The 16471-nt window shown below is 36.0% G+C and overlaps 1 protein-coding gene across 4 annotated transcripts in view; it reads left to right on the forward strand.

Moving 5' to 3' along the window:
* PIGN (phosphatidylinositol glycan anchor biosynthesis class N) overlaps positions 1-16471 on the forward strand; it is a 151719-nt gene that overhangs the window by 34705 nt on the left and 100543 nt on the right. For 2 of the 4 annotated variants that reach the window (XM_026448256.1, XM_026448257.1), the window contains exons 2-6: positions 4494-4570; positions 5444-5696; positions 9044-9165; positions 9619-9717; positions 12226-12332. In XM_026448256.1, coding sequence (XP_026304041.1) covers positions 5476-5696; positions 9044-9165; positions 9619-9717; positions 12226-12332 — 549 coding nt within the window. In that variant the 5' untranslated portion in view covers positions 4494-4570; positions 5444-5475. Of the gene's footprint in view, positions 1-3166; positions 3202-4493; positions 4571-5443; positions 5697-9043; positions 9166-9618; positions 9718-12225; positions 12333-16471 lie in introns of all 4 variants that reach the window. The other 2 variants (XM_026448255.1, XM_026448258.1) reach the window with 2 other exon arrangements.

A 16471-nucleotide genomic window follows, 5' to 3' on the forward strand; every position in this document is an offset into this window, starting at 1 on the left:
CTCCCGAGTGAGATGACCCCAGTACCTCAGTTGAAAATGCAGAAATCACCGGTCTTCTGTGTCGCTCGCGCCGGGAGATGGAGACTGAAGCTGTTCCTATTCGGCCATCTTGCTCCGCCCCTATGTGCCACATTTTCTTTATCCAGTCTATCCTTAATGGGTGTTTGGGTTGGTTCAAGTCTTTGCTGTTGTAAATAGTGCTGCAGTAAACATACGTGTGCATGTGTCTTTATATAGAATGATTTATAATCCTTTGGGCATATACCCAGTAATGGGATTGCTGGGTCAAATGGTATTTCTGGTTCTAGATCCTTGAGGAATTGCCACACTGTCTGCCACAATGGTTGAACTAATTTACACTCCCACCAACAGTGTAAAAGTGTTCCTATTTCTCCACAGCCTTGCCACTAAATAAATGTTAACAATAGCTACAGAATGTATGATTGTTTGGATCAAAGAAGATGGAGGAGGGGCCTACTTCAGAGTGATCAGAGGAAACTTTAGTTGATGACATTTGAGAAGGTGCGTGAAAGACGAGAAGAAGCCTGCTGCAGGGTAGAGCCAACCAGAGCCCAATAATAGTTTGCCTGCAACCAATACGTTTCATTTCCCTGGCTGCTAGACTTTCAGTGCTAAATGCAAGAAGGTCCTGCGCAAACTCAGAGTAGCCCAGCTCCTTCACTTGTGCTCTCCATTCCATCCCCTCTTGCTATCCTGAGAATTTAACTCCAGCTTTCTACTGCATCATTCATATCCTTCTATATTCTAAATTATTCCTCAGCGCACACATCTTCTAGTCTCTAATAGCTTAGGAAAACCCTTTACTGACCCTACATCAATTTTTATTTTTCTTCTTTTCTTCAAAGTTAGTATTCTCCCAAAGAGTTGCGCTCATTCCACTCTCACTCCCTCACCTCCCATTTACTTTTCAAACAACCACTTTAATGGGACTCAGCTCACAACGACTGTTTAAACTTCTCAGTAAAGTTAACAAGAACTCCAAACTCCCAGATTACTCATTACTGTCCTTACTCCAGCCTTTAAGCGGATCTAACAGTTAACCACACCCTTCACACTTGAATCACTGTTCTTTTAACTTCAAGGGCCCCTCTCATGGCTTTCCTTCTACTTCACTGGGTAATTTTTTTCTGTCTCTAGTAGTGGCTTTCTCTAGGTCATTCTTGTAGTTAAGAACTCTCTTGAGTTTCACAGCAACTGTCTGCCTTTTTATTATGACATCTCGAGCTTAAATTTAATATATCAAAAAGAAAATGCTCAATACTTTCTCCCTCAGCTTTATGTCCCACCATGTCCTGTAAGGAAATCTTTTCCTTCTCTAAGTTAAAGACCATTCACATGCTCAAACCAGAAATCTGGGAGTCATTTTTTACCTCTTTACCCATATTCTTTTATTGAAGCCCCAGGTCTTTGTTTTGTGTTGCTATAACAGAATACCTGAAACTGGGTAATATATAAAGAAAAGAGGTTTATTTAGTTCACAGTTCTATAGGCAAAGAAGTTAAAGGGCATGGACCTGGCTTCTGGTGAGGGCTTCTGTGCTTTGTTATAACATTGCAGAGAAGAACAAAGGGGATGTGAACATGTGTGAAGAGGGACTGAGCAGGAGGAGGAACCTCACTTTACAGCAACCCACTTGTGAGAACATGAGTTAATCCATTCCCGGAGAACTAATCCCTCTGCTCCAGAGTGAGAACTCAGTGCTGTGAGAATAGCACCAACCCATTCATGTGGGATCCAACCGTGTGACCTAAACACCTCTCACTAGGCCCCACCTCCCATCACAGCCACAATGGGGTCAAATATCAACATGCCTTTTGGTGGGGAAAAGCGCAAACCATAGCAGCCTTCCTCATCTCCCTCCAAAGTATAACTCAGTCATCAACTTCCTTCTGTTAACTTCCACTACACTAATGTATACTAATCAACAATAATCTCTTTCTTGACCTATTTTACATACTAACTAGCTTTCCAACAGTCTCCTTGATTCATTTCTTTACCTACTACAATCTGCTCTCTACATTCAGCCAGTGTAATTAATATATGTATTAACATATACATAATAATGATTATATGTGATAATAATCAACATAATGTACGTGTTACTGTGTGATATGGTTTGGCTCTGCATTCCTACCCAAATCCCATCTCGAAATGTAATCCCCACGCGTTGGGGGAGGGACCTGGTGGGAAGCGATTGAATCATGGAGTGGATTTCCCCCTTGCTGTTGTCCTGACAGTGAGTTCTCATGAGATCTGGGTGTTTGAAAGTCTGTGGCACTTCCCACTTTCCTCACTCTCTCTTTTGCTCTGTCATGGTAAGGTGTGCTTGCTTCTCCTTTGTCTTCTGCCATGATTGTAAGTTTCCTGAGGCCTCGAAGTCGTGCTTCCTGTTAAGCCCGTGGAACTGTGAGTCAATTAAACCACTTTTCTTCATAAATTGCCCAGTTTCAGGTGGTTCTTCATAGCAATGTAAAAATGGACTAATACATTATGTTATATATTATAGTATTAAATATGTGTAAAAATATGTCTGCAGCAGAGACAGTGATATTTACTATATATTTCCTCAGTTTTCCATGTTTTCCAGCTTCTTGTAATTAAGTGATCTACATGACTGCCTCTGGTCAATATCCAATGTTTATTTTAAAACAAAACTGATTGTGTACCCATGTTCATAGTATCATTCACAGTCACCAAAAGGTGCAGGCAACTCAAATGTCTATGAATAAGTGACTAGATAACCAAAACGTGGTATATACATGCAATGGTCTGATTTCGGTCTTAAAAAGGAAGGAAATTCTGATATGCTACAAGATGGGTGAAACTTGAGGACATTATGCTAAGTAAAATAAGCTAATCAAAAAAGAACAAATACTGTATAATTTTGCTTGTATGCAGTAGCAAGAATAGTTATACTCCTGGAAATAGAAAGTAGAACAGTGGTTCCCCAGCATTAGGGCAGGGGGGAATGGAGAGTTGTTTAATGGGTATAGAGTTGCAGTTTTGAAAGATGAAAAGTTCTGGAGATTGGTTGTACAACACTGTGAATATATTTAACACTACAGAACTCTGTGCTTTAAAATGTCTAAAATGGTAAATGTTATGTGAATTTTTAAACAATTTTTAAAAATATTTTATGTTCTAGAAACAGTATTATGTCTCAGTCCTGGACAAAGTGAGGTGAGTTATAGCCTTTGGAGACCTATAATTTTGAACATGGATGTTCCTTAAAAGCTAAATCTTTTTAAACAGATGATGATAAACCTGGAGGGCAAATTTAGATATAGATACTTTTGCATTTCTTCTTCGTATTCTCTGAGGGAATTTTAAGTAGTTGGCTCAACAAAATGCTCTTGAAACAAAATTGAAAACAAAAAATACCATGTGCCACAAAGGTAACTAATCTAGGTTTCTTCAGGGACCAGAGCACCCTGCAAATATTAGCTTTGAAAATAACGTAGTAAAGTTTATCTCCAACAGGAAAATACAACTGGGTCAGGTTTATTATTAGGTGTACCATAGTCCTTTTTTCACTGGGACCTCTGTGTTGTCTCTAGAGTAGGAAAGGTCTAATGTCTAAAAGAACTCTACTATAATAATCAAAACAAGAGCAAGCCATGAAAAACTGTAACTAGGAAATCAGTACACACCCTTACTGGCTAGCAGGCAAGCAAATAAAAACGGATGTAAATTTAAAGTACCATAATATGACTGATGCACTAAAAAGATTACTGTCAATGTTCAGAACTTTCAGATTTGGGTAAATAGTTATTTAACACGTCTTTAATGGAATTTTAAATTGGTTTGGTAATTTGAAGAATTTTTCACAATCATTGAATCTTTAATTCTACATTGAGAATATATTTTAGAAAATAACACAAATATATTCAGAATTATTTTACATTCACATTGGTAGTTTAGCGTTTAATGTTCATTAGGTTGTTTAGTAAAAATACATAAAGTTTACTTTTTAAAAAAATTAAGTACAGTGATTATTATTCTAAACTGCCTCAGAAAATAGAAAGTTGATTTGTAGTAGCATGAAAGAGGGGAGGGAATATGCTATATAACACGTAAAGATTCTCTTTGTCGGTTAACTATGAGATGCAAAATAGCATCTACTCACTAAGGGACTTTTGTACTTTGTAGAATATCTTTGATATTTAGTTGACCCTTGGTTCTCAGAAAATAAGTGGCTTGTAATTTGACCTTTTGCTCTGTCATGTTTTCTTTTTTATAATCTGCTTGACTTTGATGAGTGTTTTTCCAATGTTTCATTTGTTTTTGCAAGGTATTTTGCCATCCTTTCCTTCCATGATGTGATTCTTCAGGCCAAGAAGAAAAAGATGTCTGTAGTTAGAATTATGTCATCCTTGGTGTTTTTCACCCTAGGATCACTATATGTAACTAATGCCATTACATTCAAGTAAGACAAGTTCCAATACTTTTTCTTTTTTCTCCTTGACTTGCAGAGATTCACCAACAATAGCAAATTACAGACTGGCTTGGAAAACACGCCCATGTTCCATTTGATCTTGGCAGTTTAATGGTATCTTCTTTTACAGTATTATTTAAATGTTTCATATTGCTTCGTTTTTCTTCCTTGAGTATTTGTAAGTTCATCAGCTCTGTGATGAACTTACAGAGAACTCGATATTCTCTATGGTACCCCAGCATCCAATTATGCGTGTGATGTACGCACAAAACATTTTTATTGAATGGATAAAATGTAACCTTTTTGATTGATTCAGGGAACTAAAATAAAATGTTTCTTTAATAAGTACAGATTTTCTGAAGCACAGATGAAATTTAACTTCATATGATTCTGTCAAATGTGATAGAATGCATATTTCCTGCTCAATGTGGTAATAGTCAAGAGAGCCAGAATACCCCTGAGCTGATTACCAAAGTAAGAAGAAAAAAACCACAAATATTTGAATAATTTAAATAAATGCACAAACATCTAAATAATTAAACTGATTTAAATAATTAAAAATCCCTTATTGGCAATGATTGTCATATGGACAACCAGGAGTTGCACGAGTTATATTTTCTTTTTGTAGGATTTGACTTGGCTGAACGCTAACTCTTTTTAGGACTGATTTAATTATTTATTTGTTCTTTAGTCCTGTGTTAATTTTTATGAGCTTATTATGGACTTAAATTCATTATAGTTTATTTGTCCCAATTACTTATTATACTTGAACTTTTTCTTTTTGCTTGGATGTACTTTATTATGTATTTGATTTCAGTATTATGTCACATTATTAAATAGTGCTTATTGTTACCACCACAAATGAAAGTTGTGAGTTATATAATAATTAAAAATATATGTTTAATCTACTTGTAATCATCAAAGTAAGTGAAAATACATATGATTGCATTAAGATTTACCCCAATTTAATTTTGTTCCCTCTTTCAGCTGTTCTTGAAGACTAATTAGTTACACTGGATATGCTGCTGTTCTTTACTTTGGGATTGCTTATACATTTTGTGTTCTTCGCCTCCATCTTTGACATTTATTTTACATCTCCTTTGGTTCATGGAATGACTCCTCAGTTTACACCATTGCCTCCTCCAGCGAGAAGATTAGTGTTGTTTGTTGCTGATGGCCTTCGAGCAGACACACTTTACGAATTAGATGAAAATGGAACCTCTAGAGCACCGTTTATTAGGTAAGCATGTAAACTCATAAGAGACATCTCTTAAAATGTTATTCTGAGTTAAGTAAACTGCAAAATATCTTGCTGTTTATCACATACTGGGCACAGGGGTGATGATGAGAAAGAGAATAGGACACTTGTACATTTGCCTTTGTCTTATGGATCAGCACTAGATGCCACTTTATTTCCTCCTAGGTGTTATTTCTGGTATTGTGGAAGCTGATAACGGTGAATTGAAATGGATAGGCTTAGCTGCTTAAGCTAACTTGTCCTAATTTCCCAAACGTGGCGCAGGACTCACTATATTATTTTTTTCTTCAAAAATAAATCTGCTGGCCGGGCATGGTGGCTCACGCCTATAATCCCAGCACTTTGGGAGGCCAAGGCACGTGGATCACCTGAGGTCGGGAGTTTGAGACCAGCCTGACCAACATGGAGAAACCCCGTTTCTACTAAAAATACAAAAAATTAGCTGGGCGTGGTGGCGCATGCCTGTAATCTTAGCTATTCGGGAGGCTGAGGCAGGAGAACCTAGGAGGCAGAGATTGCAGTGAACCGAGATGGCGCCATTGCACTCCAGCTTGGCCAACAAGAGCTAAACTCCATCTCAAACAAACAAACAAACAAACAAAAAAACCAAAAAAAAAAAAAAAAAAAAATCTGCTGATTTTACAAAATAAAGACAAGCATAAATATTAATGAATAACTAATTTCAACGATGTTTAAGTAGAAAATATAGACTTCACATTAAAAACACAACCTTCCGTAAAAGAATATAGAGCCCTTTCATGTTTATATCACTGTTTAATGTAACTTTGGCTTCTATTAAGTCACTTTAAAAAGAAATATTTAATTTCTTGGACTTACAAAGGGCCTACAAACAATTGCTCTTTTTCTAATTAGTGGCAACTCCTGAAAGGCCTTCTAATGCTATTGTGGAGAGATTAAAATCAAATTCGAGAGGAAATTTCTCTAACATGTTGTATCTTCCCCCATCCTCATCTGTCATCATTACCTGCTATCACTTTAGTCTGTTTTCTTTCTCTTTTTTTTTGAGGCAGAGTCTCACTCTGTCAGCCAGGCTGGAGTGCAGTGGCGCAATCTCAGCTCACTGCCAGCTCAGCCTCCCGGGTTCCTGCCATTCTCCTGCCTCAGCCTCCGGAGTAGCTGGGACTTCAGGTGCCCACCACCAAGCCCAGCTAGTTTTTTGTATTTTTAGTAGAGACGGGGTTTCACCATGTTAGCCAGGATGGTCTCGATCTCCTGACCTCATGATCTGCCCGCCTCAGCCTCCCAAAGTGCTGGAATTACAGGTGTGAGCCACCGCGCCTGCCCTGTTTTATTTTTCTTTATAGTACTTACAATCATGAAAGTTCCATGAGATTGGGAACTTATCCACTACTTTATCTCCAGTTCCTATAACATAATGGGCAATTAACAAATATTTGTTGACAGCTAGAAGAATGGATGAACTCGAACGCTGTGTTGAATTTTCAGAACTAAATTTATGATAGCTCAAAGAGATGCATAACATATTGAGGGATAAAAAAAATAAAAGAGTGACTCAAGTCAATAGAGGAATATTGTGGGAAAATAAGATCAAACCAAGGTTAAGTACAGTACACAAAAATGTGTAACAAATTTCAGAAATAATTGAAGTATTTGGGTGAATTTCTTAGTTGCCAAAGAAAGAGAGAAATATACTTCATTTCAAAATTAAGATGATGAAAATATACTGGTAAAATATAGTCAACTTTTTCTGGTGGCACTTGTTTCTCCTTTGGATCTTACAGAAACTCTGTGAGCTCAAACAGTTGATGTTTTGTGTTGTGTGTCATTGTATATTTACAATGTCAGGAATCTTCTAGCTTCTTCTAAGCCTGTTTTTGAAAGGTTTTTTTTGTTGTTGTTGTTTGTTTTGAGGCGGAGTCTCACTTTGTCACCCAGGCTGGAGTGCAATGGTGCGATCTTGGCTCACTGCAACCTCTGCCTCACAGGTTCAAGCAATTCTCCTGCCTCAGCCTCCTGAGTAGCTGGAATTACAGGTCCATGCCACCACACCCGGCTAATATTTGTATCTTTAGTAGAGATGGGATTTCACCATGTTGGCCAGGCTGGTTTTGAACTCCTGACCTCCACCTGCCTCGGCTTCCCAAAGTGCTGGGATTACAGGTGTGAGCCACCAAGCCTGGCTCAAAATTCGTTTTTTAAAACTGTGATCTAAACTAATGTTTTTAAATACAGTATCTAAACTAATGCTTTTAAATAGAGTATCCACATTTCTTTATACCTCCCTTTTCTGTTTAAGTCCAGTTTTCATTATATAACTCAAGAAGTTAAAGAATATTTCTCTGTTAATATTTTGTCCAGTGGTTTTGAAACTGTTTACTTATTATGTATGTATTTCACCAAAACTGCTTTTATTATTAGGCAAGTCAGTAGTAAAAGAACTGACACCAGTAGTTATAAATATTTTACTTCAGAATGTATTGAGAGGCAGACATTTATCTTGAAAAATGTTATTGATGAGTTTACTATTTTATAACTTATTGCTCTGCTGGCCTTTCACCTGTAATAGCATCACTTGTAGTTTTGCTTTCTTCCCCAAATTTTGCAAATCACTGTGATACAACTTAAATAATCTTGACACCTTTTAGCAAAATAATCTTTCTGCCTGTTTTAGTCTCAAATTTGGGGATATAATTTAACTCCTAATTAGCAGTGTAGCCATTTTCCCTCCTCTTAGTTTTTATTTTAAGAATTTTTCAACTAAACAAAAGTTGAAAGGATTATGTGATGAACATCTGTATACCCTTTACCTGGTATGACAATTTTAACCTTTTTTCATAATTGCGTTCACCCTCTCCTGGCCCCTCTGCCACCCACACCACAGCGGTGCCCATGTATATGTACCTAGTTTTAATTCTTTTTTTCTTAACAATTTGAAAGCAAGAAACTTTACCCCAAACACTTCAGCCTATATCTCTTAAATAACCACAATACTATTATCACACCTAATGCAATTTAACATTGATATCATAATATATGTTTTATCTCTATATAACAAGCCATCTCTATTTTGTGGCTTAAAACAACAATCATGTATTTTGTTTCATGATTCTGTGCAGTGGTTGAGTGGTTCTTCGTTTGGTCTTACGTCAGCAAATTCATGCTGCTTCATTCAACTGGTAGATGCTTGGAATGAGCTCAGCTGGAATTTGAAAGATTCCTTTCCTTCTTAAGTTTTGACTTGCTTTTTTGCTTTTGATTCCTTCTCTAATAATCTTATGTTTCTAAAGCTTTATGTGAGAGTATCTAATCATAGTCTGTGTTAACTATGTGTCTTTAATATCTTTTAGGAATATCATAATGCATGAAGGCAGCTGGGGCGTATCTCATACACGTGTGCCGACAGAATCTCGGCCAGGTCATGTAGCTCTGATAGCTGGGTTTTATGAAGATGTCAGTGCAGTTGCCAAAGGTATTGTGTATTTGGATAATCTTATTAAATGAAACATTTGTCAAATAAATATTAGTCCTTTACCACTTAATTATGTCACAAAGTGAAGGTATGTTTTGAGATACCTTGGAAATGTTTTAGCATGCCTTACTGACATGAACACCCACTGGTATTGACTCTAGAATGAAGCTTTAGTATTTCATTATCCTGTGTTATTGAAAGAATTTGGGTTGGATGGAAGCATAATTTTCCTAGATATTATTCTTGAAAGTTCAAAAATAATTTTATATTTCATTAAGAAGTAAATTATCTATTGTTAGTTTTTTTAAAATAGTGGTATAATATACATAATATAAAATCTACTATTAGTTTTGCATTTGTTCACCGACTAATTGTTATTATTTGAAGAATAGTTCTTTAGGGGCTTATTGTACCATGTATATATTACTATTACTGCTTGCTTGCTTTCTGAAGGATGGAAGGAAAATCCTGTAGAATTTGATTCTCTTTTTAATGAAAGTAAATACACGTGGAGCTGGGGAAGCCCAGATATCCTGCCTATGTTTGCCAAAGGTAAGAGTCACTGATTATGTTTCCTCTGGTAGTAAATAGGGAATAAGTCAATATGGTAGTTTTCTGTTTTTATATACATACTGTATTTGTTGATTTTTAACATATTTTTACATTTTTAACATTTCTGAAATAGGGATATTTAATTACAGTGATAGATGTGTCTGTTTAATTGGCATTTTTTTTTCCTTCTTAGTTATATTTGAAATATTGGTATATCATACAGTTAGATAGTATTTTGGATTCACTTAAATGGTATATGGCTCTATCACTTAACAGCTATATAATCTTGAGCAATTTATATAACCTCTCTGAGCTTCAATTTCCTGTTTGTAAAATGTGATAATATTAGTTTCCATCTCATAGGTTTATTTTTAGAATTAAATTATGTAATTCATGTGAAATATTTAGCATAGCACTTTTCATACAGCTTCATTATAAATGGTGATGTTGAGGTGTGGTTTATTATACTTTGGTAAATCATTTTAAAAGTTAGTAGATATTCATATGAGGATTTAAACATTAGCCGGGCACAGTGGCTCACACCTGTAATCTCAGCACTTTGGGAGGCTGAGGCAGGTGGATCACTTGAGCTCCAGAAGTTGGAGACCAGTCTGGGCAACAAGGTGAGACCCACATCTCTACAACAAACAAGAAATTGGCTGAGTGTGGTGGCATGTGCCTGTAGTCCCAACTACTCAGGTGGCTGAGGTGGGAAGAGTGCTTGAGAGCCTGGGATGTTGAGGCTGCAGTGAGCCATGATTATGCCACTGCACTGGGCAACAGAGCAACACCGTGTCTCAAAAAAAAACAAAAGATTTAAGTGTTAAAATGTATAGTTATAATTCCTATTTTAATATGTTGAATATGCCATATATTTTGGCATTTAATGTAGATGGCATTTAACATATAATTTATTTAAATTGATATTTAATATATTGAATATAGCATTTAGATTTGTTGTTTATATGCATGATTCTGCAAACATTGGGATGTCTCTTAATTAGAAAATTCATTTATATTATTTTCTGAAATCAGTTGGATGAATTTCATGTCATTAAATGCTTTTAAGTGGGAACAGAATGATTGATCATTTCACTTATCAGAAAGGATTTGTAACATACTTAGTCATGAGTGTAATTAAAATAATGGGAACTATTGAAGATTATTACATGTCCAGGAAGCAAAATATATATTGAGAATTTTACAGATGATAGTCATAGAACATTATTATACTGGGCGGACCAAAAAGCCCCAAACTGTTTGCCATTTATATATTGCCTTCTTTGGAAAGCAGTTTAGGTTTTTTTGGGAGCTGGTGGTGGTAAGGGTAGATTAAGTTGCTATGGCTTATCAAACTAGCATTCTTGTTTCTGGCTACAATGGATGGGACAGGACCAATAATTGAATTAGAGATAGTCTAATCAGAATGTTCCATATCGTATAGTAAACAACAAACCCAGTCAGACCTTTTTATTTGGGATGTTGCAAGTAGAATGGCTGAGCTGTGGAATAGGGTCATTAGAGCTGAACTGGTGCTATAAAGATTGTATTACTTTATTATATCTCTTTCTTTTTGTTTTTGTTTTTCTTTTTCTGAGATGGAGTTTTGCCCTTGTTGCCTAGGCTGGAGCACAGTGGAACAGTCTCAGCTCACTGCAACCTCTGCCTCCTTGGTTCAAGTGATTCTTCTGCCTCAGCCCCCTGAGTAGCTGAGATTACAGGCGCACATACACCACACACCACATCTATTTTTAATAGAGATGGGGTTTCATCATGTTGGCCAGGCTGGTCTTGAACTCTTGACCTCAGGTGATCCACCTGCCTCGGCCTCCCAAGATACAGGAATTACAGCTGTGAGCCATCACGCTAGTCATATCTCTTTCTTATTACCTGCAAGAGCCTATCAAACTCAGAAATTCACTAAACTGATTAGATTCTTAATACAGTCTTGCAAATGTATGAGATTATTATATCTGTTGACCCCTTCAAACTCTTTGGCAATAAGCAATATTTATTCTCTTATAAGTTGAGAAAATATGCATAGTTTATGAATAAGAGAAGTGAAATATTTGAATTTTCTTCTTATGTTAAGAAGGTTTGTACACCACACATCTTCATCTATTTTAGATTGTAGCATTCTAAGGGGCACACATGTTTTGAATGGTTTAATCCTTAAAGGGAGACAACTATTGTGCTTATTTTTGTTATATTGCTTATTAGAGTTGTGATTTTGGTATGTTAATTAACATATAGTGAATCTGTGAAATTAAAATATGTTATTTTTGAGGACAAAAAGCAATAGAATACATTAAAGTATGTAGCATGATTGATAGGACATAATATACATAAATGTTAATTATTCTTCCCATTTTTCTCTTCCCCATCATGATAAACAATGCTTTGTGAAAATTCTGGTTACTCACAAAAATCTGTGAATGACTATCTCATATTTTATGATAGTTTAAAAGATTTTGTAAAAAAATTATTTTTTCCAAATTTCCTTTTCAGGTGCTAGTGGAGACCACGTTTATACATACAGTTATGATGCTAAAAGAGAGGATTTTGGTGCTCAAGATGCAACAAAACTGGATACGTGGGTTTTTGATAATGTTAAGGTTTGTGCTATTGAGTGGTTAATATACAAAAAGCATATTTTTATCTGAAGTATTGGAGACTGTATTTCAAGTTTTTTCTGTTTGCATGAGCTTTAAAAGTTTTATATTGTAGCACACTGTTCTGAATTCTAAGATTTAATTATAAAAAATTACACATTCTCAATAAACAAGAGAAGTTTTAAACTTCTTTGTTTCTATTAGTAAAATGAGCCCTAGATTAGGATTTAGGAAACCTGTTTTTCATTTCTAGTTTGTGATTCATCTTGGGTAAATTTTGATCTTTCATTGACCTTGGAATCAGTCTCTTGTAGTAATGGACCATGTGAGATATATGAAAGCCTTTGGGAAAATGCTGTTCAAATATAATACATTTATAATAACAAAGTATATGATTTTAAAAAAAAATTATACTTTAAAGAAAAATTAGATAAGCAGATTATATAGGCAAAAACAAAATTAGCAAATTGATCATAATAAAAATATATGGTTTCTTTAAGTACTAGAGTTTTTTGAACATTTTATAGTGATAATTATCATAGTTTCATGAGGAATACAATATAATTTATATTCTCAAAAATTGTGTGAAAAATCTCAATTGTGGACAATGTCTCTCTTCTTTTACCAGTGCATTATTCCTCATCTCCAAGTAACAACTCATAATTCATCCATTATAAGAAGCTTTGATTGACACTTCTTTTTTCTAATAGTGTCTTTTGAACTGACTTTGTGGCCTTCTCCATGATATAGCCATTTTTGTTTGTAAATGTACTCCTCAGTATATATCTGCCTTTTTCTTTGTATTTGCTTAGCAGAAATTGAGTGCTCTAAAATTCATGACTAAACCCTATTTTTTTCCAAGGATCTTTTCCCTTGAAATTTTCTTTTTACTTTTAATATATACTTTTGTCAACAGGGAAAACTTTCACCTTAAATAAAATCTCTTTAAGAAAATGATTAGCAAATTATTTTGCTAATCATCACTTCTTAACATAATGTACTAATATTAATATCTGCATGAAAGCCTTTGGCTTCTAATTTCATATGTGTAGCTAAAATCCCTCCAAAATCATGGAATTGATTCCTTGTGAATGTACATATTTAGCTGGTAGCTGGCCTGATTTTCATGTCTTTCTTCCTTTCTTTATTTCAACACTACTAGTCTTGACACGGTAGTGAACAGAAAAAAAGATTTGCACATGACTTCTTCATAAAATATGGTAGATATGTATTAACCAAGTTATAATGAAAATATGAAGTCATCAGGATTGGTAAGTGATGCGAAGGAAAAATACAGACCAAGAATGTATCTTCAGAAAAGGAAGGCTAAGAGGTTTGAGATCATCTCAGAACAGGTATAGGAGACAAAGAAATGGGTAGGGATGGATTGGTATGGAAAGGTATTGCAGGCCAGCAGCATTATGTAAATCTTGGTCAAGAGTCAGCATAATGGATTTGAGGAAGTGAAAGAAGGGAGGTTAGTGTGGCAGGAGGAGTGCCTGGGAGCCAGTTCTCAGAAGAGGCTAGAGAGTGAGTTAAGGGTTTTACTTTTGAACTGCATATCCTGGCTAGAGACTCATGCTTAATTCAAGCCAAACAGTTTCCAGATCCATGCAGTTTTCTACTCACCTGTGTTTTGTAATTGTGGTAAAAAAAAATACAAATGCAAAATACAAAATTTACTGTCTTAAGCATTTTAAGTGTTTGCAGACAGTCCCCAGCTTAACAGTGGTTTAACTTTTGATTCTTTTGATTTTCCGCCAGTGCAAAAGCCATACATATTTAGTATAAACCATACATTGAATACCCGTACAACGATTTTGTTTTTTACTTTCAGTATAGTATTCAAAAATTACATGAAATAGTAACTATTATCTCACTTATCTCACATTATCAACACTTTATCAAAAAATGGGCTTTATGTTAGATGATTTTGCCCAATCGTAGGCTAATGTAAATGTTTTGAGCATGTTGAAGGTAGTGTAAACCAAAAATAAAATTCTAAGCACCACCCCCCCAAGCATCTCAATGAACTTTCTCAGCCAGGGCGCTTTTAAAATGCAACCTGAGAGGCTGATTCAGGTCGTGAGGGGAGGTGGGTGTCGGACATGCCTCATTATACCTCTCTGGCATTAACCTCAACACAGACCTTAAAGTCTAATAAGAAACATTTTACAACCTATTCTCTCTGAAACCTACTATCTGAAGGGTCCCTCTGCAAATAAGAACTTTGGATTCCACAGTCTCTTATCTTAACCCAGATGTTCCTTTGTTTTGATCTCAAGCCTTTAGAGAAACTCAACCAATTGCCAACCAGAAAGTTTTTAAATTTCCCCCCAATCCCCACTTTGAGTTGTCCCACCTTTCTGAACCAAACCAATGTATTTCTTAAATATATTTGGTTGAAGTCTCATGTCTCCCAAAAATGTGTAAAACCAAGCTGCACCCCAACCACCTTGAGCACATATTCTCAGGATCTCATGAGTGCTGTGTCATGGGCCATGGTCACTCATATTTGGCTCAGAATAAATCTCTTCAAGTATTTTATAGAGTTTGACTCTTTGTGGACAGTAGGCCAGACTAAGCTATGATGTTTGGTAGGTTAGGTATGTTACTGGCGGAAGGAATCTGAATTACTGGCAACAAATCCGTAAGGATCTGCAGCAACCTCAATTCTTACCTCCCCAGAAGAAAAACTTTGACTAGGGCCATAAGGTAGAAGGAGAGACCAAGGCAGGAGTGGAATTTTATTTACAAAAGCTTTAGAACAGGAAAGAATGGGAAGTATGCCTAGAAGTGAGCACCGAGGTCAAGTGCAGTGTTTAATCTTGATCCTAGGACTTTATAGGCTAGCTCCTTTCCATGATTCTTCCCTTAGGGTGGGGCGCCCGCATGCGCAGTGCCCTCCTTAACGTTGGAAGGGGAGCATGCAGTGTGTTTAGAAAGTTGTACACACACCCGTCCGAGGCTTTCTTTCCTTTTCTGGTGGAGTGCCCCCTGACGGGCATACTACACCATTTGGTCTCTTAATGCACATGCCCGAGAATGCATCTCTCTGGTGCTTGCATTCAGTTAACACTTTAGTGCAGCAAGTGTGGACCATCAGGAAATGGCCTCTCCCAGGTGCCAGCTGCCAATCTACTACTTTTAGAGAGGCAGTGTGATAATTGCTGAATCATCACCTGACATTCCTGGTGGGTTAGGGAAGCCCTCTCTCTTGCCCCACTCATGCCTGTCTAACTACCTGTAACAGGTATATTACATGCATTTTTGACTTACAATAGTTTCAATTTAGGATGGGTTTATTGGGCTATAACCCCATTGTAAGTGAGGAGCATCTGTAATTTAGTAATGTTAAGTATATTCATATTGTTGTGCAACTAATCTCTAGAATATTTCATCTTGCAAAACAAACTCTGTACCCATTGAACAATAACTCTGGCCGGGCGCAGTGGCTCACGCCTGTAATCCCAGCACTTTGGGAGGCCGAGGTGGGTGAATCACGAGGTCACTCAGTCTCCTGAAGTTTTCCTCTAACCTCAGGGCGTGAGTTTTATCTTCAAGGTTATGTCATGACTTAAGATACCCTTGGAGTTCCTGCCCTTATGTTAGTGTTTTAGATCAACAATATGAAGAAGAAAAAAGGATCTTCTTTCCTACTGAATTATATTTATTTCAAAGAGCCTTAGACCCACATAGCTTTAAGACTGAAATATTTGACTTAAATCTTATTGGCCAAAACCACAAAGGCACATCTAGCTGCAAGAAAGGATAGGATGAGCACATCTAGCTCCAAGAAAGGATTACGTAGCTGAATATATTGTACCAGCCATAGAACAAATTATAGATATAATTCAAGTTATTTGCTCAGTTTTTTGTTTTTGTCAGCTTTCAATTATGTGTTTAACTTTTAATTCTTTTCTCTTAAAGAACTTATCATTTTTATCTAGTTTTTAAATTTTCTTAGGGGTTAATTAGAATGTATATGAAAGTTAGGGGGCAATTTTATACTTTTGAGACAGATGATAGCAGGTTACATATTACATTAATTTATTTCTGTTCTTGAATAGCTAGTTCTAATTGCACCATTTGTATTTTTTAACATAGTGATGAAGAATTATTTGAAAAAAATACTTAAATAC

This window comes from Piliocolobus tephrosceles, chromosome 18 (assembly GCF_002776525.5).
Source record: "Piliocolobus tephrosceles isolate RC106 chromosome 18, ASM277652v3, whole genome shotgun sequence".
NCBI lineage: Eukaryota > Metazoa > Chordata > Mammalia > Primates > Cercopithecidae > Piliocolobus > Piliocolobus tephrosceles.